Raw genomic sequence first — 27,900 nt, 5'->3', positions numbered from 1 at the left:
GAAGATGTCCACTATACTGGACTATCAAAAACACAATTAGATAAGCTACAAAGGATTCTGAATGCAGTGGCTAGACCATCCTAAGCTTTTACCCATCACAATGTCCCTGTTTTCTCTGACCGTCTGTGTTCCTTCCACCTGACCGTCCCCGTTTCCTCTTTCCCCACCCATTCCTGTTTCTTCTCCCTCCTTCTGCTAATGGAGTGGAGTACCTTACTAGAATGCAAAAACACATGCGCTTATTGTCATCATTAATTCCTACATGACAGTCTCTTGTTAAAATTTGCTCACAAAGGAACCATTGCTTCCCGGCGTGTTTTCACCAGCTCAGTATTATTGTGTGATGGTTTCAATGGCCGAGACTTATCTAATTTGTGTCAGACCGCACATTTACACATCAGAGGATCCTTTTAACTAGCACCAACTTGATGGTCTAATGCGTTGTGATTCTATAGTCCGAAAATGGTTTCCAGCTGAGAGGCCCCATAGAAAGGTTTACGGGTTGCCATGGTGTTGCCCCCTACCTACCCCTCCCCGCCCATTATTTAACATATAGCACAGCAGGGTGTGCTCCTCTGCAACAGAGCTTTAAAAAGAAAAACTAAGATGTGGTCAATGCTGGCCGCGTCGTAGTGCCTTATTCCCTTGACTTAAAGCCATGTTGAACTGCAGCTTGCGGCGCTGTACAATATGTATAAAATACATAGGCAAAGCCAATAGATCTCGTTTAGGAGCGACCGATTAGCTTTGCCAATGGTTGTTGATTTTCCTATGCAGCTGAGACTGTATTTCTTCAGGTAGTGAATTACGTCATGTGTAGGCTGGATGAAGAAGGCCTAGGACTACTTCTCCTCTTTTCTGCCCAGATGTTCACAATATGCACAGATGAATGCCTCGAGGTCAGGCACCCTCTCTGCGGCCCTCACAATTGTCCAGAACTCTATCTTGGAGCTGCTTGGAAACCTGGAGCAGAGCTCATGATGCCTTGTTTGCCATTACTAATTGGCTCAATAATAACAATTGAACCTTTTGTGATTTTCATGGTTATTCCATTTGAGGTCATTTCCAGACTGGACGAAGAAAAAAGTCTAAGTCTTCTTGCTTTAAAGTTAACCCCTCATCGACCTAATTCAATGAAGCCATGTTAAGTGATAGGCAGAAAGAAAATGAAGACGCGGTCTTGATTAACTCCTCTTGCAAATATCAAATTCAGTTCAAATTGGTGCACATTACATTCAGATTTTGAACGTGGAACTGGGGGCTTTGGACTCTTAGAGAAAGACATTGATAAAACAAGGTATTTCCAGTTCTGATACACTAAGTAATCTAGCTAGAATTTCTACTGCCACGCCGAGTCGTGAAATTATTTTCCTCAAGATTACTTTATCAGTTTGGGATTAGCTGGTTTTCATATAGTCTGTTCATTTCAGGTCCAAAAAGGCTTTATTTTCTGTTTGAATCACAGTGATAACTATAATTTATGTTAATATTTATTCTACTTAGAGCTAGTTCAATGTTTTTTTTTATTTCCATTTGGTTTTTCAGTCAACAAATTTCTCTATTCCATCTGATAAGTATCTTCTAACAGGTTTTAGTTCTGTTTCTAATGAATAATAGAACACGGCCCTGTCACCTTTTCGGAATAGGAAGATCTCATACATTTAAATAAATAAATCAAAGGAGTGTCAGTGGAGAATGAGTGAATGTCCCACGTAGTTTTACACACCAGCTCAGAAAAACGCAATGATACCTTCCCTTTCTCTTTCTCCTTGAATATGGAGCACATAGTTCTGCCTGCTGGGACGAAAACAGCAATAATTCTGGAAACAAGTAATCTCTCTCCATTATTAATTTCTTCTGCTGATTTTCTAATGCTAAACGCCATCTACGCAAAAGTCAATCTACGCTTTAGAAAAAACTCTAGTGAAATCTCCAGCAAAGTACATACAAGGTGCTAGCACAGCACAAACGTATACATGCATTGTCATTATTGCAATATCACATTAAGAACCCTTTTAAATTAACAGGATTGTGCAGAGTTCATTGTTCAAGAGCAAGCAATGCTAGATTTTAATGTTATCAACCCAGAATTATTTTACATGCGCTGAATTTAAATGGCACAGAGCACAAATAGTGTTTATCCAGAAATCTCAGAGTGACTGTTTCCCTGTAGGAGCGGAGTTATAAACTGTCGAAAAGTTAAAATAATAATTCGACTGCTCAAATTCCAGCTTTAATATTTTACTCATTGATTCATTCAAGGTTCTGACACATCTAAGTGTGCTTTGCGGATTACCCATAAAAAAGGCTTGATAAGGGTTTATAACTAACACTGGAAAATATTTTGACGTAATTATTTGGTATTATTTTGTATTTCAACAGGAACTATCATGGCACCCGGATACAGAAGTAAACCTGCATTTCTGAAAGGCACCAATCGCAAGATCTGAAGTTAGTGTTCCTGCCCAAAAGTAGCATAACATAGTACGGGATTCCAAAAATAAGCACGCAGCAGCCACACATGACCAGGTGGAATGTGGAAAGAGGCAGAAAAATGATCAACTGGACAACAACGTCAAATGACGTCAAAAATAATCTGGACTGCTTTTGTGTGAATAGCTGGCGCAGTGTAATAATGCCAAGGAAACTTCAGCCAGCTGTCAACACATTTAATAAGAACTGGCCGGCTTACAAATAACAACCGAAGCTAAACAAGCCTGGAGTACACATTGTGATTGTGTCCGATTTCAACAGCTTTAAATTGAGTCATCATTGGAGGACAGCTGTACAGTAAATCTCATACATCAAACACAGGTTTTTGGAAGGGGAAAAAGTACATATCCAAACAAACCAAAATCTCTCTTTGCTCATGGTTAACAAGGACAATGAAGCACATGTATCACCAAAGGAAATCAGAGAGCAGGGCCTTTTGTGGTCGCGCGCGTGCAGCCCAGACCGGGAGTCAATGCAGAAAGAATACCTTACCTCTGCGCTTCTTTCAGCAGCTTGAAATTGGGAGCTCTACAATACAAACATACAGGAAGGACATTAGAGAGACACTCTTAATCAGAAAAACCACCACAATTCCTCTTGAAATCGAATATCTACAAGTGAAGGTGGACCATTATTTCCTCAGTGTTACTCTACAGTTTAGCCCCTTATCTATAAACTTCAAAAATGGGAGATGTGCAAGCTTGTCTTGGGTTATTAAAAGTAGTATTAGCGTTCCTATTTATTTAGCAATGATGCAAAAGCATGTACGTGTTATTTATTTCAGGTTTTTGTATAGCTCGTACAAAAACCATCACAGTTCTTCATGCAAGTACTATACAGTTAAACATAGGTAATATAGGTATAAAATATTTAGCATTTAGGACAATACACAGTAAGATCAAAGAGTGTATACTGGGATAATGTACAGTTTCAGAACAAAGATATCACATATATACAGCTACAAAATACTCAATGTAGAGATACATTTTGTGGCTTGAATCTGGAAAAGTTCAGTCCAGAATCAGGCATTCGAATATGATCATAAAGGAGGCCTAACAATACACAAGGATAATATGTGGGTAACTATGACCTTACTCACTTATGCCCACTAACCCCTGGAGCAAAGGCCTTCAACCAGCACTCCACAGCCATATGTGACCTGTTTTTCTTTTTCAATCCATGCATTGAGAGAAAATTCTCTTCAAACTAGATCATAATGCATGTATGTAAATGGTAAACAGACTTTATTGTGAGGCCCTAGGTTAGTTCTTATCTAGAGAGAACACGATTAGGACATTGAAAATGCCGGCTTAAGCTGCAGTCTTTTAGTTGTCTTTCGAAAGCCAATAAAGCAGCTTTCAAAGAGCATAGAGTTCTAGATATTTTAGGAGTGCAACCACAGAATTGGATCAAAGAGTTTCAAGTAGGTGAGTCAGAGGCAAATTTATCAGGAGCCACCAGATATCTTCAGTTTAGTTGTAAGATAATGGGAGCAGTCAGAGAGTATAGATTTATAGACTATAAAGACAAGTTTAACAGCAGACCTACCCTCCATGGGAAGCCAATTCAAAGACTGTAGAATAGGGGTGATACTGTTAACAAGACCCGTTCCAGAGGTCTGAGGTGCTGTTGAGTGCAGAGAGGCTTTGATGGGTACTAGAGGACTTAATGGGATGTCTTTTCAGTAAACTGGTCTTGATAGAAAAGAGCTTGAGTGACTTCTTTTAGGTTTTGTTCAGAAATGAATAGTTTGATACCCACAAAGAGAGTAAACTAGTGATTTATATTTTTACCTAAGAAATGCAAATGCTTAAGCAGGTTAAGTCTGCTGTTAAAATACATCTAAAAGCTTTGGAGTTTTTGATGATGATCGGAGATCAGTACGTACATTGGTGGAATCTACCCATCTTTGTATTTACTGTCTTAGATTAAGTCTGTGATGAAAGCAGAAGGAACGTTTCTGGGTGGTTCTCCCATCAGCCAGGACTGAATGTTAGACTGACTCAAAGCTAGAAGGGAGATATGAGCAGGAGCTGAAATGTTTTGTAGATCCGAGGCTAATGCAAAGTTGTGGGGGAACCCTCTGTTGTGTGCAGTTAGTTCTTTAAAGTTGGAACCAATCAAGGATCTTGTTAAGAGGCAGAGCCAGAGACACTGCTTGCCGATACTGACTTGGAGGGGGTGGAGTCATCATACTTCAAACCTGCTCATGTTGAGTCTATTTAGACAACAGAAAGGCTAGCAGTGTTTACAGAGGGTTGGCGCAGCTTAGAGAAAGACTTCACAACTGTGGAAGATGCACTAATCGACGACCCTGTTGCTATGAAACTACAACTCCAAAGAATCCTTTCACTCTCAGGGTTTTTGGCATTGGAGCCAGCCATCTTGATTTACCTGGAAAAACGTTCCTAGTTTTACATGGCGTCCTTACTAGGCAATCGCGCTACAATGTGGTTGCAGCCAGGGCCCTTGCTTGTGAATTTGTCTTTCGTATTTGGAAGGACACTTACTTCCTCGAGAGCTTGATGAAGGGCATTTGAATTACAGAGAAGTTTTCCGGAAAGGAAGTCAAGTTGGGAAATTAGCTTTGAAGTAATTTTGAACATAGACTTTTACAGTCTAAGATTTTGGGATCAATTATATACTTTTTGAACACTGAATTGTTTTGTGAAGGAACAAAGTAGCATACGGTAGCATTGATTATGACATATGCATATATATGAAATGTCCATTACGGTATAAGTGGTGTTTCGTAAACGATACATACATAGTTAAATATAGTGCTCACAGAAAGTTAATGAACGTGTGTTATTTTCCAGTTGCACAAGAGACAAGTCAGAAATTTAATCAATCAGGTGGTGTATATTTTGAAGATTGAGGTAGTTATATTGCTAGTAGGAAATTAGGTTAGTAAGCACTCAAGTAGTTACTTAGATGGCGTTGCATTTCCTTTTGAGGAAGGTTAGCTTAATTAGACAAAGATATGAATACAGTATACCCTTTCACTGTTAAAGTTACATGTAGACTGTTTATGGCAGACTATTAAAAATATACTATTTGCGTCTAGGTGAATATTTCGATGGAGGCAGACTGGTGGTATCCAGTGTCACACTATTCTCCTTAGTCCCATTCCTATATCCCCACTTCTACTATTGCTACAACATATATACTGTATGTGGTCAGTAGTGGATGCGATGAGGAGTTGTACAAGTATATTCCTCCATTAGATCCAGAGTACAAAGTTAGTGCTTTCCGACAGACTGTTCCGCCAAAGCCCATATGTTCTTTCAGCGTGTGGATCAGGATATCATGATTAACGGTTTTGTATGCCCCTGAGAGATAAAGAAGGCCAGCAGGTATGAGTTATCTTTGTCCAACATGCTAAGGGCAATGTGTTATGCCTTTAAGGCATTCCAAGTCTTGACCCATCAGTGTGCTGTGATATCCAAAGGACCCATCTGTGATCTCTAGTGGGGTCGTTATTACCCAGAAAACCCTTTATCTTCAAATATTGGTATCGTACGCTAAAGCACCAGTATTTAGTTAACGTGCGCATAGGACTGGTGGTGTTTAAAGACTATTTGAGCAGCATGATGTTGAGGACTGAGCGCTAGGCCTGAGGTAACGCATAACGTGCCAGCCGCTGACAGCTACGTGGAGTGCGAGCTTAGAAAGAGTCAAGAGAAGCGTGTACTACCGGCTCTATCAACTAGCATGAGTCAAGAGAAGCGTGTGCTACCGGCTCTATCAACTAGCATGAGTCAAGAGAAGCGTGTGCTACCGGCTCTATCAACTAGCATGAGTCAAGAGAAGCGTGTGCTACCGGCTCTATCAACTAGCATGAGTCAAGAGAAGCGTGTGCTACCGGCTCTATCAACTAGCATGAGTCAAGAGAAGCGTGTGCTACCGGCTCTATCAACTAGCATGAGTCAAGAGAAGCGTGTGCTACCGGCTCTATCAACTAGCATGAGTCAAGAGAAGCGTGTGCTACCGGCTCTATCAACTAGCATGAGTCAAGAGAAGCGTGTGCTACCGGCTCTATCAACTAGAATGAGTCAAGAGAAGCGTGTGCTACCGGCTCTATCTGCTGTGGTGAAAGGCAGAGCGATGCGAGCTTTGCATGAGACTGAGCGTGACAGCGACTTCGATGAAGAGCTGCTGGGGCAAATCAAGTTTACCATGTCAAAGTCGGCGCTTCATACGCATGTACTGTTTTCAAGCACTTACAGTATAAATTCAATACTTTACTGGCAGGATCAAATTAATAAAAAGTATGGTAAAAGGAATAAACTTAGCAGTCCAGCTCTCACCACATTTTGGAGTCCTGCCACAAATATTCAGATGGAAGAATGAACAGCTCAAATGAAGCTCACAACATAGCCCACGGCAGTGTACTCCAGAGCTGTCAATCAATCATTAGATGTAAGCTCCTAAAAACGAGCTCCTTGGAGGAAAAAACTCTATTTTTAAAGTCACTACGGAACAAATTAAAAGCTTTAGATAATGGATGCCAATTCCATAATAACACCTCCAATCTTTCTGCCAAATTAAGGTTCATCTCCCATATTGTGGGAAGATTGACTAGCTATCTTCGAAAATTACATGTTAGCTGTCGATTGACAATATTTTAGAGCGGAGAGGAAAAAAGCGTTGCTACTGAGTGTGTTGGGGAATGAGGGTCAGCACATATTCAAATGTTTGCCTGTAGTACTAGATGCTGAGAATCATCCTATGCAGTATGTCAACAAAGAAGCAAAAGTGCATTAGGACCGTAGGTTCACTAAAGAGACTAATAGAGCACTGACAAGCTATACGTTTTATACTCAGCCCCTGAAACCAAAGGAATCCACTGACGACTTAGTCACAAGATTGAGGGAATTGTCTACTAAGTGTCAATTTGGGCAAATAAAGGATGAACTAATTAGAGACCAGTTGATAGAGCAATGTAGGAGTAAAAAGACGCAAGAGGTTGTGGGCAGCAAAAACTCTTTCATTGAAAGACACAATACAAATTGCAAACGAGGTAGAGGAATCAGAATTTGGCATGCGTGAAAAGAGTAAGAGAGATATAGCAGACGGAGGGACAGTAGTGTACACTATCAATAAGGATGAAGCGGAGCAAAGAGTGAGGGGGCATTCAGTGGCGTAGCTAGGGGGGGGCGGTGGGGGCGGCCCGCCCCAGGCGGCACTATTTCAGGGGCGGTAGCGGCTGGCGGTAGTGGTTCTTTGCTATTTTATTATTTCGATTTAGTCGCTAGAGTTTATTTTATTTGCTGTCCCGGCTTCGTTCAGCTGTCCCGGAATTACCATTAATTAGACAGACGGGTCCGAGTCTGTTCGCACTTTGGAGCATTTTTTGACCTGATAGATATCTGCCCGTAATATCTGTTGTTTATGGCCATCACGTAGGTTACGCTTCATGCAGCACGTTTACTTCCGCTTTACGCATTGTTGGCGCCAGTCTCCACGGATGTCGAGGTTATGCAGCCATTGAATTAATCTCCCGGTAAGCCGACTTTTACATCGTTTTCTGTGTTTTGACAGAGTCGGGCCGTTTTAACTCTGACACCCCGGCCTATTCTGTTTCCCTTTTCAAATAACCCCGTTCGGAATAATTAACACGGGAAGCAAGTACACCTTCCGTGCTTGTGATTAGTGGAGCGATTAAAATGGGCCAGCCAGTGAATGTTTTCACTCGGGACAAGTCAAGGAGTTTTTCCCTCGTTGTAAAATAAGTACTATGTACAGAGACAGATATTGGGTAGGTAGGTAATTCATACGGACCCCGAGGATCGAGGGCATCACTGTTATTCTCACAATGCACATAACAAGGAGGAAACCAACATGTCTGAACACAGCAGGGGGCAGGGCGGTTATGCCCCACATGATAAGGCGCATAGGCACACTACAGCACCTCTAGAATAGTAATTCACAGACGGATCTCCTCCCCCTCGGGTCTCTCTGGACCTTGGCCACTTTCGAATGCCATTAGCTGAGGATTTTTTACTACTCTGGGTTCTTTCTCAATGCTCTGTCAGCTGGCAGAAAAGTGTCTGAACTCTGCCACGGCAGGAACAGAGTAGCCAGAGCAGGGACATCCACGGCAGCTGCAGCTTAGAAGGAGCTGTACGTTGCAGGTGCACTTCTGTCAGGCGCGCAACACCCATTGGACTCAAAGGGCTTCAGCCCCCCTCCCCCCCCCCCCCCCCCCCCGTCGTGTGTGGCAGCCCGGGATGAGACACCTTCCCGGGCAAAAAAGCAGCCGCACCCGAGCACTTCACAGGTCTTTAAAAGACCATTTTCATGTTAATGAGGTCTTGCTGTTGTTTCACCCCTTCTAAGAGCCCCTGCAGCTCCACTCTGCCTATTGCTTAAAGTTCAGCCCCCCCCCCGAAATTTTTGCTCAGCCCCCCCCGAAATTTGGCTCTAGTTGCGCCTCTGAGAGGTTATGAAAGACCCTTTTTGCTTTAAATTTCTTTAGGTTTAAATTACTTTTGCCCATACCTTCATGAGTTGCCTTTATTGCTTTTCAGAACAGCACCTCTCTAGTTGTGTCGTGCCCCTGGAACCTTCCCGTATTTGCATACTTTAACAGTACCAGTCCTGGTATGATATAATTAATTTATTGTTAACGCTCACCTGTACCCGTTTTTAAACTTATTAACGCATAATCTATAAGTGACTTAGTAAATGCTGTTAAAGTAAACTAGATCAGCTTCACGTTTCAAAACCGATGCACCGCTTTGTCTGACTGTTTGCCTGTTCTACCTTTTTATGACCCCATATTTTAAACGCGTATTTGAAGTTCTAGACACTACGCATGCAACTGTTGAGGGAAACCTGGCATTAAGAAAAGTCTGTGTGCCTTTGAAATCTCTTCTTCGCTATGGTTTCCCACCATCCGTGAAATAAATGTGACGAGCAAAGGGCGATTTCAATGCTCATTACTGAGGCACGTCCCGTTTAATGTCAACACAGAGGCTGCTTGATGACATGGAACGCAACATGCATGGCGGCTGCCATCTCCAGGTCCCGTCTTTCTGTAAAGTGCCAGTATGTTTGTGGGAGTTTGAAGTTGCAATGTAATTTAATTGCTGACTCGGTATTGTCACGTGCCTGTAATCGAAAGGAGCTGCATGTCTCTAGCCTTTGTGCTCCTTTGGCAGGGCTAATTGGCAGACTTTCAAAACTCCAACTTGTTTCTTGCTTAAGTGCAGACACAGGTGTCTGCAATAGGCCCAAATAAAGACTAGAAGTAATATCAAGTCTGCAAAAATAAGCTGTATAGTTCAATATACTTGAGCTGGCAGCCAATGCGCCTTTATTGTGATTTGTCGGACTGGACACAATGAGACAGCAAGGAAGTTTATTCCTTGCCTTCTCGTGTTCAGTCTGACAAATCACAACTTGTATTTCCTAAGTAGATTTCGGGCCTTATTTATGAGGCCTTGCGACAGTTTTGCGCTTCCGTTGCGTCACTTTTTGTGACGCATCGGCGGCATAAAACATGCCTCCTGTTGCGCCCTATTTACAAAGTGACGCATCTAAGCAGATGCGTCACTTTGCAAACCCCTGCGCTACATTCTACCCGAGTCGGGTATAATGGGCCTTATTTATGAGGCCTTGTGACAGTTTTGCACTTCTGTTGCATCACTTTTTGTGACGCATCGGCAGAGTAAAACATGCCTCCTGTTGCGCCTTATTTACAAAGTGACGCATCTAAGCAGATGCGTCACTTTGCAAACCCCTGCGCTACGTTATACCTGCGTCAGGTATAATGTATGCCGGGTGGGCGTTCCCACATCAGTAAGCCTTGTAGAAGTGACGCAGCGAAATCTACGAATACTTCAGAAATACTGACATATCTGTAACTCCTTGCGACATGATGCGTCATACAGTAAATATGACGCATCCATCATGTCGCAAGGAGGGCGCACTGAGAAGTGACGCATCACTGCTTTCACGCAGCAATGCGTCACTTATAAATGAGACCCTTCATTTGTAAAGGTATATCAATAAATAAAGAAATCTGTGAGGTACTCAGCATTGTTATCTCAAAGTCTGCTATGAAGTTCTGTGGTTATGCTGAATAAGCAGCTACCTACTTCATTATCATATGAAATCTCTTTTTTGATGTCATAACTACACTTTTACTATTGCTTTATCAACCTTCTGGCTTTCTCAAATTTGCTTGGAAATACACCATTTGCCCATTCTTTTTTTTTTTTTCAAAAACACTTCGGGTGAGAACTCCCCCGAACCGCCCATATGATGGTCTGGTTCGCTCGCTTGCCACTGGGGACTCATCACAAACTTTTACTCCTCACCGCTTTCAAATGTCACTAGCCGCAACTGGGGTACACTTTTTTAATGAAAGATATTGCAGTTATGCTAGGATAGATTCTTTTAAGGAAGAAAAATAAGTATTACACAATGTCAAGGAGATTAAGCACATTCCTTTGTATTGCTGAGATCATTTAGCAGTGTTTTGGCGATAGGTTTGCCAGAAATTCAGGTCAAACTGAGGTGGACATTGAATAGAACACTACTTTTAGATACAGACATACTTACGATATTAAGGGAGGAGTCAGCAGTATTTTGGAAGTAATCTTGACACTGCTTCCCTGAAAATGGTATGGGATGTATACAAGGCAATTGTCTGAGGTATTCCATGCAAGCAGGGGGCTTGGAAAGGAAGAAAAGTGCAGGAGGACAAAAGGTTTGAGGAAGAAATTAGCATGTTAGAAATGTACCTACAGTAGTCAGAGGAGGAGGTGGAAGCGGCTGAGCATAGGCTGCTGCTTGAGAAACTTGAGGGTTTTGGGCAGGTAATAGAGAGGAGGAACAGAGAAAAGTGGCAAGCGAGCAAGTTGGTGCACTTTAAATACAGGAAGAGGAGAGGAAGATTGCTTGCCTGGAAGGCAAGAATAGACAGAGGATGGAACCACATTGAGGCACTAATAGTGAATGAAGAGGGAAATACTTCAGAAGATCAAGATCAGATAGAAGTGTGTATAGTAAAGTTGTTTGAAGACCTTTACACAGAGACAACTAACTGTAAGCAAGCAAAGTTAAGAGAGTGATTAAGGAGGGTGCAGCTCCCAGTTTTCTCTGTAAAGGAACAACAGCCCTCTTGAGCCCCATCTTGGAGGAAGAAATCCTTCCACAAATAAATAGAACCCAGAGTGGGAAAGCAGCAGGCACTGATGCACTCCCGGGACAGTTCAATGAAGCTTTGAAGGAGGTTATAGTTGCTATATGGAGAGAGTTGTTGTCTAGGAGATCACATACCCGCTGTTGTGGAATGAAGTCATAATCACCTTACTCCTAAAGCTGAATAAGAACCCAAAGAAGGTGGATTCATATAGGTCAAATTCCCTGTTGAACTATGAATATAACATTTTTTACTGGTATCTTATCAAGAAGACTAGCTAGGGTAGCAGGTATAAGACATCCAGACGAGAAGTGATTTGTGCCAGGAAGGCAGTTGTTTGTCCTAACCCGTTTGTTAATTTCATCAAAAGACATATCTATTGCAAACTCAGACCCTTTGGCTATAGTCACAATAGATGCGGCTTACGTATTTGATAGGATCTTTTGAGCTTACTTGTGGAAAGCTTTAGCAGTGGCTGGCATTCAACCCGCATTCATAATCTGACTAGGAGAATAAACATCTGGAGGGGAACCCAACATGGATGTCCACTATCCCCTTTACTTTTCGATCTATACATGGAGCCCCTAGCTCAGGCTTTCAGAACAGACATTGACATTCTTTCCTTTGAGTTTCGGGGATTTGAAAATAAGGTTGCTTTGTATGCTTGGTTCGTGCTAATTACAGTTGCTTTCATGTGAAATGGATCCAAAAAAGAGACACGCTTGCGAGAGATGCCCTTTTTCTCTCGTTTTCTCTCTGAGGGGTGCTACTAGCGTGGGAAAGGGAGGTGGGGGAGGTGAAATAAAGTAAGACAGAGGGGTTGCAAAGTGGCCAGATTGATTTTATTTACATCCAAATACACCAGCATCACAGAGTTTGCCAGTGAAGCGCTGCTTTCGTTTTCTCTTCTTTCTTTGAACAGCATTGTTGTTCCCAGGTTGGGAGAGTGTACCATTCCTGGAGGTACTGCAATACCTGGTTGTTGGTTTGATTGGAAATCACAATGTGTACCATGGCTCTGTGTTTATGGATGTGGTCTTTTTATACCATACTGCTTACGTTTTGTACGGATATAAGCAATGGACATTGAAACTGTTCCCTTCAGGGCCCTCTAGTCATGTCCATAACTTTTCAGTTGAAACTACTCGCTGATTTCTGAATAGTGAGTGAGAGATCGTTAAGGTAACCATGTTGTTTCTGCTTACATTTCACATGCTTTACTTAATCTTGCATTCCCTATGAGTGGTTGCTTTTACTTTTTTTTAGGCAGTATATTACTCTTATCAAGTGCATAATTTGTTTTGAGCCACACCCAAGTGTTTATAGCGGGCACAATTAGTTTGTAGCTGAAGGCAGTGCGAGTTTCTCTCAGTGGGGAAGTATGGTGTTCAGTGGGGGAGAGGATGTGGCACTATAGCCAGAGCTGTCGAATTTGGAACTGGGGAACCGGGTTCAGCCTTCATGACCAGTCCACCAGACCACTCTACTGAGGGAGCACATTCCCATGCTAGACCGTAGAAGGCCCCACTAGACCTTAGAAGGCTTGATGTCTTAGCACAAGCAGGTGTACCCTAGTGGTGTCTATTGTGGGTTACCCTTGAAGGCCTGTCCACCACAATCCATCTCCAGTCTTGCGGGCAGGCCTACAAAGCAGCACACCCTAGAGCAACAGTGATCCAGTCGCTGTGACTCTGTCACTGAGGTCACATGAACCTTGAGCAGATTAGGGCGATGCGAACGGTGTGACCTCACTGGGTACCTATTTTGGGTGGGTGCGTAGTGTTTGCAAGTATATTTTGTGCCTTCCTGGCCTCCAGCAATTTTCAGAAACAATAAAAATGTAATGATAACTTTGGTGATTAATGTTCTTCCTAGAGAGAGATGGAGTTTTGTCTAGTGGAAGGGTTGACTCCTGGAAAGGTAGCACAGAGGGTTAATGTGCCTGCTGCAAAGAACATGTACCATGCAGATCACAAAGTGCACTGCTTTAATGGGGGGACAATGATGAATGGTCATTTAATGCCCGCTGTAGATGATAGATCCCTGAACAGTGTCATGTATGTGCATGTTTGCATTGTGCTGAGGGGATAACTAGGTAATTATTCACGCAGCTCTCTGATGGATGTCACATGTGGTTTTTCTGAGCCCCCAGATAGCTCATGCAGTCTGTGTGTTCTCTTTTGTATTGCCAGTCACCGGTGTATCCAACTGTGTAGCCTTGGACCGTGTCATGTATGTGCATGTAACTTGCATGATCGAGGTAACTATTAGCGGCGATACTACGTGTCTCTTGGACCTCTTTCAAGTGGTCGCTGTCTTTTTTCCCCAGCAACCCCCCCTCCCCAGGGGCGGCAATCTGGGAGATAGCCCCGGGCGCCACAAGCTCTAGCTACGCCTCTGGGGGCATTGAATAACTATTCAAAGAAATTTTACAGAAAACCAGTCACTCCAAAGCAACCAGCTAAAAGTTGTTTTAGGTGTGCTGATAATTTTTATTTAGGATATTCCAAAGCTCATTTTGCTACAAACAATGAGTGCATGAAGTGTGGACATTGGGCACTTGTGTACGCATGTGCAAAGGGAATGTTAAGTCGAGGGCAGCAGTGACAGAATTGGGAGAGTTCTCTCAAGAGAGCATTGAAGATCACATTCGGAGTGTCGAACATGATGGAGATGATTGTGTGGGAACTCGACCCATTGCTGTGTTTCAGATCATGATCCCATGATACTCATTAAAGGCAATGCAAGTCACATGAGATGAAGGATTTTTTTTTTTAGAAAGGTGTGGTATCAAACATAGGCTCACTGCCCTATACAACCCACAAGCAAATGGTCTTGTGGAAAGGGCTAAACGACTGGTAAAAGGTACCATTTTGATGGGCCTCCAGAGTGGTGAAGATGTGGACAAGATGGTTGATGAATTAGAGTGGGCACATTGCTCTACATAGAATGGGGGTTACTAAAAGACTGCATTAGGGCAAGGAAACCAGGAACCAAATTATTCCCAGCTTAGCTGTTAATGCATGGGGGTACAGTCAAGATTGAGGATTGTGCAATGACTACCAAGGAGAGCACCGGTGTGCTTTAGGAACAATGTAAAAAAATTATAAATGTGAAAGAATATGTATCTCACTGTGTAATTGTATGGTCTTCAATATTCCATATTGTGGTTTGTCACCTGCATAACAAGGGACTATTATGAAGTTTTTGTATTGTATTGGAATGTTCATTTCTGTATATATTTACTTATAATGCAATACTCTGTTCTGTTTATTGAAAAGTTTAGTTTTAATGAAGTTTACTTACTTTTTTCTTTGTGTTCTTGTCAAATTATGTATGTTCTCTTTCTTGAAATCCTGGTCATTTGTAAAGGAGGAAGATGTGTTATGCCTTTAAGGCATTCCATGTCTGGTGTTCTGTGCACCATGTAATTTTGAGCTTTATGGTGCATGGATTGGATTTGTGCTAGTTGGATCTTTACTGGAGGAGGGAAGCCACGTATCAGGCAGGCTGTGAAATGAAGCCCAGTCTACTCCTTAACTGAGAAGTAATCGGTGTCATTACTACACAATGCCAATGATCTGCATAACAGCGGTCTCTGAGCAGCAACTGGCTGTATACACAGACTGGCAGTTTACAAATAGATTGTTCCAGACAAACTGCTTGAATTGAGTGTTCACACAAAGTTCCATGATAATTAGCAAGAATCGGAAGCCCAAAGAATAGGCAGTAGGTATTTAGATCTTTGGGGGCTGCTGTGGGTTTTTTAAGAGAGGAGACAGTTGTCCAACTTTTAGGCAGTCTAAAAAAGCTCCTTGTTGAAATGAGAAATTAATGAGGGTAGACCACAAATGGTGTTCTGATAACGCATCTCCTTACCCAAATTGGCAGTTAATGGATCAGCAAAATGATATGAGGTGTTGAGACTGGTGATGATGCTGAGATGTTCAATCTGTGATATGTCACTGTATTCAGACTAGTTGAAAGGTTATTCCCTACTTAAAGCTGCTGAACTAGGGGAACTGGTGTGAGGTAGGAGGGACACTCCAATCTTTCTGATGTTGGTGTCAAAGAAACATGCAAAATCCTGTCATTTCCTGTCTAATTCGTTTATTTCTAAATAAGGACTTGGATTTTTCGCAGCTCCGATAATATTGAAGGGATTTTTTGGTCTATTGTTTGGCTGAATCAGTTTGATTGTTCGAGATCTGAATTCAAAGATATGATTTTTATAAGATCTTCCCGCTTTCGGGGGTTCTCAAGATTGCAAATGGAGAAATTTTTCTAGCAGGATCATTCAATCAGTTGGAGGAGTTTTTCCCTCTTTGAGTTCTTTGTGTACCAGGTGCAGCATTTTTTTCTCTTGAACCTTTTTTTCTTTGAGAAGGTGCAAGTCATTCATGATTTCAATCAGGATAACGCTAAAGTTGTTGTTGCTTTATTCATGGCTTGGTAATATTAGAGGTATGAACGGAATTTTGAAAGACATAACATAATTTCAGCATAATTGAGATCAATGGTGTCCCTGAGCGAGTTATTGATCTTTTGGTTATCCGCAAATCAAGGTTTTAGAGTGTAGGAGAGTAGGGTCTGCTTTCTATGTTCACCCCCACTTTTTGCTTTTGCTTTACTGGTTTTCGACTTAGATGTGGCTGTGGGCCTGCTAACCAGACCCACAGCCCTGCTGTTCTCTCTCTAAATTGATACTATGTACTTTAGGTGCATAACCCATTGGAAAAGGATCACCTTATTGGCCCCTGTACAGTGTACCCTAGGTACCCAGGGCATAGGTGTACCCTAGGCCTGCCAGGGGCTGCAGCATGTATTGTGCCACCCCTGGCCTGGCCTTCCATTATGACACAACTGGCTGATCACTCAGCTGGGGCAAGGTCGTGTAATCACCCCTTGCTTAGGTGTAGTATTCCTATACCTAACTTACATATAGACACATGTGTACCTATCAGCCACTCCTACGGCATGCCTTAACAATCCTGGAGGCAGAGTGCTTGGTAACATGTGAGATGGTGCTCTAGCATGAGCTGAGCCTGTCTGCAGCTTTCGGAACCATGTCCTTATAGCTGTTCTATGATATAGCCTACCATATACTCTTAAAGTGCCTTATAATCTTAAACGGTTATGGTAACTATGGTTTGGCTTTATCAAAACATGTCGTGTAAGGTGTCTAACACTTTGGAATAATACCCCCATCCCATTTCTGGGGATGAGGATATTATCCCTCCCTTCTAGAGGGAGAAGACATGTTGTAACCTACTTACCCGGTTAAAGTTAACCAGAGCCCCAGCATCACAAAATGGATGCTGCTGCCACAGACACGAGTCTGACCTCCTGCTGCTGGGAGTGATCCCGGCAAGGGAGGCTTGGACAATAGGTCTCCTGCCTTGGGAGGTGCTAGCACCACCCCAGACAGGCCTTAGTGTATTGGGGCAGGGAGGGATGAATAGAATGAGACATGCCTGGGGCACACAAGGTGTCCCGTGCATAGTCCAGTTCAAACCGGTGCTGGGGCACTCCAGCCCCAGTCCCGGCGCGAAACTGGACAAAGGGAAGGGGGTGTAACCACCCCCCTCCCAGGTCCCACCCATAAGGCGTGACCTAGCAGGTATCCCAGCCCCCCAGATTAGTATAAGAGTGGGAGTTGGGCCTCAAGACTTTAGATTATCCTGAACCTGCAACTTGAACAGAAACTCTGGACCTTCGACATTCGACGAAAGAAGAAGACTGAAGAATCTCCCTTGTGGCCAAGGAGTGGCTACCCTGTGCAAACAGGCACCATCAAGAGACTACCCTTTGCTTTGCTAAAGTTCTACGAGGGATCGACTGCAGAGCCCGACCAGAGCCTTGACTTCCAGACTTCTCCGACCCTGATCCACATCCACAGCAGAGCTGAGATCCGTGGAGGCGACGAGAGACGTGGGACCGGCTACCTGGGAAAAGTGGCTAGTATCTTCAAGCGCAGCTTCTGAGGTACCCTCGAAGTTGTGCACCGGGGATTGAGAAGCCCCCACCCCAAGCACCATCTGCACCAAAGATCAGCCCCCCACACTCCACGAGTCCTGCGTGGGGCCCTTCTGCATTTTCCTGCTTGCCGCGTCTGCCCGGTTGCTTGCCCGCTGGCTAGTGGCCTTTGTGACGACGCATCCTGTAATCTTCACCGCTGGTTTGGCTCCTCCAGACTGGCTCCTGCTTCTTTGAAAAAGAGAAGCACCCCAGACCTTCCTGGTCTGCACCAGAAGCAAGTCCTCCGTTCTTCGTGGGTTCCGCTTGCCAAGGCTTGGTGAGTCCTAGTCCAACTTCGACGCCGCCGACAGCAAGAGCCTTCGTGGGACAGCTCGCCTCCTGGTCCTGGTCGTCCTCGACGTTCCCTGGTCCTCGTGGCTGCAGCGACAAGCTTCACCTTCACCTGCAATCTTCACGACATCGCCTGGTTCCTTCCTGGTTCCACGTGGTCACTGGCTAGTGACCTTGACACTGTCCCTTCTGCTTGCAGGTCTCCTCTCTTCTTGATCCCAGCCTTGGGATCCACGGGACACTCTTCACTGACTGCCTGTCAGCATCTTTCCTTCAGGCATCCATAGAAGTCCACGACGAAACCCGACGCAAGTTCACACCTATGCACCCGCAGCCTGTGGGCTAGGTAACTTGGGTACTTCGGTGCTCACAAGGGTAGTGACTATCCTAGGGTCTAGTTTCCGAGTCTCGACTCTCTAGCTGCTTCAGAAGTGTCCTTAAACTGTTAATTTCTAACTGCTAGTATTTCTATCGACTTTTACGCATTACACGTGAGTGTTTCCACTCTGCACCTGAATCCCGTGGGCCTCCTACTTCCTAACTGTTGCTAGTGTAGTGTAGCCCCAGCGATTCCCTAGGCCTAGGCCTATCCTATTTCCGTGACAGTGGTCCGTATACCACTTACTTAGTATATGGTTTGCGTGGCCCCTAGGGCCTAACTGTATTACTTACCTGTGTGACTTAATGTATGCTTAAATAAGACTGTGTTGTACTTACCTCTAATCTCATAAAGAGTGCTGAGGGTTTGACTAGAATAAATACACTTTATTTTATATATATATCTGTTGTGGTGTCCTTTCATTTGGTATTCAAGGGTTTATATATGGTATCACAGCTGGCTTCACATGCCATTCAGAGTTTAGCCTAAGACTGCTCTTGTCCATGCTACCACTAGGATAGCTGGTCTATAAGGTTGACTTTACAACCAATCACCATAAGGGTATTTGGACCGATATAAGGTGTACACTAGAATTAGTGACATCATATATCAGGCCAACTTCTCACATAGAGGAGACAAGGTTACAAGGAACTTGGCACTGATCAGACCATTCTACTGGCTAGGGATCTTCGAAAAGCATGGTGGATCAAGTGATTGTCCTGGTGCAAGGCAGACGGTGTAATGTGGAGGTGCCGTTAGGGCAGCGACCGGGGAATTAATTTTCCTAGGAGTTGGGGGTTTAAACCTCAGTCACCATCCATTGATCAGGATCACTGAGTACTGCAAGACCTGTGGAACCACCAGTTCCCACTTGATCCCATAACGGTTAATGACTGATCAGGAGTTTTAATAGCGCTTGTAGGTATGTCTCGCTGATATTTGGGCTTGTCGTTGTACATCCGTAACTGGGGCTTGACTGCACTGAGTCATGGTGACATGGTGGCTAGAAGGACAGAGTATTTTTCTAGTTATGAAGAACATCAGATAAGAGCAAGGAGGAGCTTGCTGCAGGCCTTGCTAAGATAAAGAAGTGGCGCTCACCGCTGGAGCTCGGGCCCTGGAGAGTTACAAAGTGAATTGGCTGAGATGATTGTCACTACGGATAAAGCTACAAGAGACTTGGAAGGCAAATTAGAAGGACTAACAGGAACAGTGAAATCCTTGTGAATATTGAATGGTGCGTTCTTATGTGACTGAAATTCACAGAAAGTGCCCTTCTCTTTATACTCCTTGAACCCAAAAGCACCAAAAACAACGCTTTATCCCTGAAGACAGCAGTCTTCATTCGATTTTTGATTCACAGAGAAACAGGACTTTAACAAAAGCGCTTTAGTTTTCCAACCAAGTACAATCAAGGTTGGAATGCAAGGAAGCCTTCGCTATAGTTGTGCTTTTGTTTCTACGTGAAACGAAGATCGGATGTTGTGGGATCCTTCATTCTAGGTTTGCTTTTGTATCCATTTCATGATTATGCTTCTGAATAGCTTCTTGCTTCAAAAGTTACATATCCTCTTGAAGGACATGACCCTTGGCCTTTACTCAAAGAAGCTCAAAAACCGGTTGAAAGCAACTCACTAAATAAATGAGGAATAAAAAGGAATTTGTCATAGAGGATAACCAATACCAACATCTTTCCCTACAAAAGAAATCTGTGAGATTTCATGAAGCAAAATACCTGACTGCAGACTTTAACACAATGCAAAAACAATCCACCCTTAAAGGCCTATTGGCTTTAACGTATCTGTTACACAGTAAATAAATCAGGCCAACAGTCATAATATTTTCTTTCTAGTGAACTAATCAGATCTATAGCTGGTATCATTGACTTGTCCTATAACCAACCCAGGGCTACTGTATTTAGCTTAAGCTTTCCTGCAACATTTGGTGGAGTGTGAGGGGGGAGGGGGGAGGCTAGGAGGGGGATGGGGGAGGAGGCTAGGAGGGGGAGGCGGTCGGAGAGGAGTAGCCAATATGAAAACCCTTTCCTACTTCAGCGATCTATAAGATTCCAAATAACAAAATCCTTCTCTGAAGGCTTTCGTACGGAGTAATATGAATCCACCTGTTAAATAAACTGATGTTAACATATACTTTTCACAATGAATACATCAGGCCTGCTACCTTTTTCGGAACATTTCATAATAAACAGATAATGCCTATAGCCATGATCATTGGCTTGTCACCATAACCAACGTATTATCCCTGCTGTGTCGAGTATGTGTTAAGAAGTGCAATACTGGCACTCTTCAGTGGAAGAACAGAACTTCAATCCATGTGGGTGGAGCCAAAGCTCTTCTGTCAGTGGCACTTTGCAAGGTTTTGTTTTTTGATTTTCACATGAGGTAAAAAAAAAAAAAAATACCGAAGTAAAGTCAGACTAAACAGAAAGCAGATGGTCGATCATTCGCTTGCCAGTAGCGTTTCGCCTTTACTACATAGCAGTGACATCTAGTGGCAGAGTTAGGTATTCACATGCGTGTGTTTTACGAATACTTGCCACCTTTTAAAACACTATTTCAAACTCGCACTGGCAAGCGAAAACAGGGCTGTGTGTTGCGATTATCAGAGATCTGTAAGGGGTTGTATTACTTCGCAGAATTGTTAGGGTTGGAAATCTTCAAGCCCAAGTCTCGAGGGTCACGGGCCCCATCTGGGGTGTGCCTTAGTTCCCATGATCACAGAACCAACCAAGCAGGGGTGTGCCTCAGTCCCCATGATTTTTATTTTATTTATTTTATTTTATTTAATGCGTTTTTATATAGCGCGGACTTTACCCGAAGGTGTCAGAGCGCTTCACAATAGGAGCAGTAATGATACATAAGGAGAAAAATTACAAGTGAGCATGTTACAAAATCAAACGTTACGTTACATGAGGCAATAGTGACAATTGTGCAAGTATCAGGAGCAAACAAAATACAAGAGGTAGCAAACGATACGTTACAAAAGGAAAAAGTGACGTGTGCAGGTTACAAGAGCATACAAAGTACACAGAGGTAAAAAGTTGCAATAAATGGCAGACACTCAAAACACTAAAACAAAAGTTACGTTACATGAGGCAGTGGTGGCCGTTGTGCATGTATCAAAAGCAAACAAAATGCAAGAGGTAGCAAATGATACGTTACAAAAGGAAAGGTGACGTGTGCATGTTACAAAAGAGTACAAAGTACAAGTAGAGGTATAATACTGCACTAAATGGCAGACAATCAAAACACAAACACACTGGGAAGGCACTTCTATAGGCATGGAGAACAGAATTTCCTATAATGGAAGGACTTCCTTCAGAAAATAGAGGGCGTGAATTAAATTTGGAAGTGTCTTTGAAGGAGGAGAGCTTTGAGGTCAGTTTTGAAGGCCTGGGAAGAGGTGGTGGTCCGGAGCTGAGGCGGAAGTGAGTTCCAGATTCTCACCGCGTTGCCTGGAAAGGATTGGGCCATCGATCTTTCCTTCTTGAAAGTGGGAGGTTCAAGAAATACATTTTCAGCAGTACGTGATGGTCTGGAGCCTCCAGAGAGTTTCCGTTTATTCGCCAGGTAGCGAGGGGAGGAGGAGTGCAAGGCTTTGTGGGCGATACAGGCAGTCTTGTAGATAGATCTTGCCTCTATGGGAAGCCAACGGAGGGTGGATAAAATGGGTGTGATGTGGTCGCTTCTTTTGGCCCCATAAATGAAACGAGCTGCTGAATGGAGAACAGACTTCAGGGGGGACAGGTGGGTTTTGGGGAGGCCAGCAAGAAGAGAATTGCAGTAGTCCAATCTGGAGAGAACCAGCAATTGGACCAGGGTTTTAAGGTCGTGCTCCGGGAAGAAGCGACGAATCCCCCAAAGAAGGCGCAGTTGGTATCGAGCAGACTTTGCAACGGAATCGATGTGGGAGAGTAGATTGAGTTTTTTGTCGAGTATGACACCAAGGGATTTTGCGCTCTCGACAATGATGGGTTTATTGTTCAGTAGATTAATCTGATCCATCCATGATTGCACTAGGGGAGGAGGAATTCAGTTTTGGAGGGATTCAGGATCAGTTGATGAGTTAACATCTAGTTTTGAATGGAGTCGAGAGTAGAGCATAGGAAGGAGAGATCGTGATTGGAGGCCACCTTAAGGTAGATTTGAGTGTCGTCCGCATATGGATGATAGTGGATCCCGGATTTACTCAGGAGATTTCCCAACGGTTCTAAATAGAGATAGAACAGTGTGGGTGCAAATATAGAGCCTTGAGGGACACCTTGAGTGACCGCTAAAGGAGATGAAAGACTGTTCGCTATTTTGATCATTTGGGATCTATCAGAGAGGAAGGAAGCAAACCATTTAAGCACAGTGCCCTCCATGCCCATTCTCTGTTGAAGAGTGTTAAGGAGAGTGTTGTGATTGACAGTGTCAAAGGCTGCAGAAAGGTCAAGGAGAATTAGAAGACAAGACTCCCCCGAATCGAGTATCCGCAGCGCGTCATCAATCACTAGCAGCAGGGCTGTTTCAGTGCTGCAGTTTTGAATGAAGCCGGACTGGAAATTGTCAAGAAGATCATTGTCCTTGATATGGCGAGAGAGTTGTTTCGCTACACATTTTTCAGTGATTTTCACAAGAAAGGGTAGGTTAGTGATGGGACGGTAGTTGTTGAGGTCGTTCGCATCAGCAGTGGGTTTTTTTAAGCAGAGGGGTGACCTGCCCAGTTTTGAAGGAAACAGGAAGGGAGCCTTGACTGAGGGCGAGGTTGACCAGAGTGGTCCAATAGGAAAGAGAATGGGTATAGAAGTCAATGGCAATGGCACTAGGGATGGGGTCAAGAGAATGGTTAGAGGGCTTTGTATCGAGGATGCATTTAAGGAGGGCATCATCAGAGATGGGGTCAAAGTTTTGCCAAATGGTTAAGGATTTGCGCTCCTCTGTAGGGGTAGGATGAATGACCTGATCTACAAGTGATTTCACCTTTTCGTCAAAGAATATAGCGAATTCCGCTGCTTTCTTTGTGGAATCCTCCAATTTGGAGGTTGGGGGAGAGCTGTTTGGGTTCTTGATGAGGTCGAATAGTTTTTTGGGTCTATTTTTGGCTAAGTCAAGGAGGGATTTGAAGTGCGACGCTTTTTCAAGGAAGATGTGCTTGTGGTACTTGGATTTTGCCTAACGAAGCGTGGCCAAATTTTCGGTGGAGGGCGCTTGTCTCCATTGTTTCTCAAGGACTCTTAGGTACTTCCTTTCTTCATAGAGGGATTTGTTGAACCAAGGTGCTGAGGGAGTGGGCCTTTTCTTTTTGCTTTGGAGAGGAGCGACATTATTGATTTCGACTGCAAGGACTGTAAGGCATTGGGAGGTGAGTTCGTTAACATCTAGGTCCGGGTCTAGCCTTGGAAGTGATAGCAAGGCAGAATCACAGAGGGTACTGAGGTCAATATCTTTAGTGTCATGGAACCAGGAAGTAGCCCTCTTAGGCTGGCCAAGAGTTATAGAGTGCGATAGGTTAAGAGAGAATGGGATGAGGAGGTGGTCAGACCAGTCTACATGAATAGGGGTAGCGATGGTCAGCAAGCCTGCTTTAGAAATAACAAGGTCCAGGGTTGAGCCCTTAGAGTGTGTTGTTTCAGTGCAGTGTTGGATAAGATCGTTTGCAGAGAGGAAGGTGGCCAGCAAATTCGCAAAGGTGTCTTGAGGCGAGCCCCAGTGGACATTGAAGTCACCCACGAAGATCTGATTGTCACTTTGCGAGTATTGGTCACTGATGCAGTCCGTGAGTTCCTCCATAAACGGAGGGCTGCTACCAGGCGGGTGGTAGATAACATGGAATCCGAGAGGTGAGCGGTGGTGCAATTGAAGCTCAAGAGATAGGCATTCAAAAGTGTGGAAGGAGCTGTTAGGAAGAGCCTTAAGTTGAAGGGAGTTTCTAAAGATGACTGCCACATCTCCCCCAACTTTGTCAATTCTGTCATTTCTAAGTATAGAATAGCCTGTAGGTACAAGGAGATCAAACATAGAGTGAGAGGTATCGTTGAACCAGGTCTCTGTGAGGAAGAGCATGTCAATATTGTGCAAGTTGATGGTATCGGAGATTTCAAGTTTGTGTTTTATTGCAGATCTGCAGTTGTGAAGCATACAGCACAGCTCTGTCGCGACTGTTTTGGTGACGGGGCACTTGGGCTATGAGGGATGATGGGGATATTGTACTTATATGAGGGCGCTCGGGAGGGTTTAGGTGGATGAGTGGTCCTGACAGAGGAGATGGTCGGAATAGTGTAGATAACAGGGTTACTGGGAAGTGAAAGTGGAAGAAGGGTGGCGTTCGAGTGCTTGTGTGAATTTGCAGACGACAGGCTATGCTTAGCTATTATGGGGTGTGGGGGCGAGGTGCATCTCGTGGGAGGGTAAGTGTTTAACAAAGGAATTGAGGGGTATGGAAAAGTCAAGATCTTGGAGCTTAAAACTAAAATGGTAGCCTCAAGTTGGGAGATGGAGGTGTTTAGAGAGCCTAGCTTATTTTCCAGAGAGAGTAAGGCAGAGCACGGCATGTTGGGTGGCTCGATGGAAACAGGAGGGGGTGCACTTGGCGGTGGAAGGCAGGGAGAGGTGGGGGAACGGGAGGGGAGTAGGGGAATAGGGTTCAGAGGTGGGGAAAGGTTTTGGATGAGAGCAGGAGTTGGTGCACCAGGGGTGGGAGGAGAAATGTCGTTGTTGGCGTTGCAAGAAGGATAGGAGTTAAGGACAAAATTAGGGGGCCATAGGAGAGGAGTGAGGCGGTGGGGCGGAAGGAGAGGAGAGGAGTGAGGCGGTGGGGCGGAAGGAGAGGGGAGGAGTGTGTGGGGTCATAGGGATGAAGGAGGTTTGGGAGGAAGAGATGGGAGGGGATTGGAGAGACCCTGGCAGCTAGGTGAGGTGGCTGTGAGGGAGCGGGGATCAGGCAGAGTGGGGGGGATTGGGAGATAGGGAAGTTGAAGAAAGGAAGTGGTTCTGATTGGTCCGAGGGAGGGAAAGGGTTACCAGGGGGGGAAAGGGGGTAGCACAGCATTGCTGGAGGAGTGTGGGGAAGGAGCGAGATGGAATGTATTTGTGGGGAAATCGGGGTACATAGTGAGGGGAGGATGGGGTGGAAAAGCAGAGAGGAGGAGGGAATAAGGGGAACGTAAGGAAAGTTAACTAGGGGAGAAGGCTGGAGGAGAGGTGGTCTAAGGAGGGGGTGGCCGGTAGGGATAGGGGGGAGGAGATGAGAATGGAGTGCCGGGACGGTGCAGAATGGACGAGGAGCGTGTTAGCTAGAGGTAAGGCTGAAGTGAAGATAGGGGCATACTGTGAGGGGGGAAGAATGGGAGGGGAGGGCAGAGGGGAGAGAAGAGGGTCGACCTGTGCCTCCCAAGGGTGCAGCCTATTGGAGAGTGGGGGGGTCAAGGGAGGAGAAAGGGAGTAATTGGTGGAGCTAGATGAAGAGTCAAGGGATAGCCCGGTCGCAGGGGAGGGGAGTAGGGAAGGGAAAAGGTGGTCAAAGAGAGGGAGACAGGTGTCTTTGGCTTGGATCATGACAGCACCGTTGTTATAGAGTGAGATAGTGAGGGAGCCGTTGAAACCCGCAGAGGGGGACATTTTTAGCTGTTTCCCATGAGGGATGGAGGAGGAGGTGACGTTAAGGGAGTTGTAAAAGCTGGTAGACCAAGAGGGTATGTCGTGCATGAAGAAAATGAGATGGTTTTTGAGCCTCCCATAACGACCATTGTAAAACTGATCAACAAAAAGGGAATCAGAGAAACATTCAATGGTGTTATGCTTGAAACGTTTTGCTGCAGCTTTAGTCAGGTTAGAAGGGTAAATGATTTTGTAGCAATTAATTCCAGACCTAATTCGAGTGGTGACCATGTTGGGAAATTGTGGAGGAGGAGGGTGGTGGGGATAAGGGAAGGGTGTTACTAGGAAAGCGGTGGTGAGGAGAAGTATGAGGACAAGAAGGGGGCACATAATCCAGACTTCGGGTGAAGGGAACTGAGCTATTGTGGAGACAGGAAAGTGAGGCGATTAGGAACAGGTTGTTACTTCAGAACAGGGCTGATTCAACAAGATAGGACTGAAGATGGAGTGGTGCAAGAGGAAAATCAATGTACTTATCATCATCCTCAGACATAAACCACATTAAGCACAGCATCACAATAGGCCCCAAACGCAATGTACGTCCAAAATCTCAACAGTCTAATATTAGACACTTACCTCCTAAGTATCTCCAACATTAGGGGCAAAAAGCACAGGGTGGAACATAATTTCACTAGCATAAACCCAAGTATGCACCTGTGAACAAGTGGAGGGTAGACCGATACGCAGCAGGGGTTGCCACTGCTGGTGGGAAGCCTGCGGTGCACACCTCTTGCTGCCCCTGTCCCCACTTACTGCTCTTATCCGTGCGTCATGGGTGTGGTTGCAGGTGTCAGGAGGTCTCAGGTAGGAAGGTTCAGAAATGGAGGCTTGCTGTGATGCCCTTACTGCATGTGTGACGGCGGGTTCATCGCTATTGTGGTCTTGTGGGCTTCGCTATCACCTCCTTTGTCCACCCTGCTGAAAGCGGATCGACAGGCTCAGTGCCATTTTGCGCCGCTGCAGGTTACTCCTTCCCTCTCTTTTTTCCTTTGCACTTTTGTTGGTGGGAAAGGTGGTCCTCCCCTGGACCTCGGGTTTGATGGTTCTGGCATGGTATGCCCTGGTCCCTGCCCCCGATTTTAGGCGTCTTACTCGGGCTCACTTGGCCTCCTGCAACAGAGGGGAGCCTGCTCTCGCGTTGCAGACTTCTGCTACCGCCTTCTGCTACCTGCTGCCTCCCGCTACTGCTCCATATATCCTGCCGCTCCGGGTGTGATTACAGGCACCAGGGGGGTATGGTTGGCTCTGGCGGTTTTCAGCTGTGCACCGTCGCCGCTACTGTGCCAGTACCAGTGACTCACCGTCCTCTGTAGCTCACAGTTCTCGCTGCATCCCGCTACTGCTCCCACCTATGCGCCGTACCCCTTGCTGCTCCGGGTACATTTGCAGGTGCCAAGGGGTACGGTCAGAGTCTGGTGGTTTTTGCTGCACTCCGTCCCCGTTTCTGTGCCCGTGACTTCGTAGCTCGCAGTTCTCACTTTCACTTCCTTAGTCTTAGGAATTGCAGATCGCTGGGCTCCACGCCATCTTGTGCCTGCTTGGTTTCACTTTCGCGCTCTACTCCTTTTAATTAGCTCCTTATTTATGCAATGGTGGAGGACACTCCGTTCGTCTGCTATTAGCACGGGAGTCTCTGGCCACAGCCCGTTTTGCCCGTGCGCCTGTTTGGGGGTTACACAGGGGCGCTGACTCTTATACCCGCTGCGGTGGTATGGTGGTGGCGGACGCCTCTCGACCAGGCTGCCTCGCCGCCTTTCCTGCCTGGGCAGGGCTGGTATGCACCGCTTCACCGGATCACAGACCCAACCAAGCAGGGGTGTGCCTTAGTCACTGATTCAGTGAGTGGGGGTCCGAGATGTTCCCGTCAAACGTTGTGGGGTGCCAAACAAAAAAGATGACCTGGTAAG

The 27,900-nt window shown here is 44.9% G+C and overlaps 1 protein-coding gene across 3 annotated transcripts in view; it reads right to left on the bottom strand.

The window, feature by feature from the left end:
• Window positions 1-27,900, bottom strand: part of RPAP2 (RNA polymerase II associated protein 2) — a 583,455-nt gene that overhangs the window by 412,105 nt on the left and 143,450 nt on the right. For all 3 annotated transcript variants that reach the window (XM_085602183.1, XM_085602184.1, XM_085602185.1), the window contains exon 7: window positions 2,986-3,021. In XM_085602183.1, coding sequence (XP_085458309.1) covers window positions 2,986-3,021 — 36 coding nt within the window. The remainder of the gene's footprint in view (window positions 1-2,985; window positions 3,022-27,900) is intronic.

The sequence above is a fragment of the Triturus cristatus genome, chromosome 4_2 (genome assembly GCF_964204655.1).
Source record: "Triturus cristatus chromosome 4_2, aTriCri1.1, whole genome shotgun sequence".
In the NCBI taxonomy this organism is placed as follows: domain Eukaryota; kingdom Metazoa; phylum Chordata; class Amphibia; order Caudata; family Salamandridae; genus Triturus; species Triturus cristatus.
The sequence above is the reverse complement of the archived record's forward strand: the minus strand, read 5'-3'. Positions and strand labels throughout refer to the sequence as shown.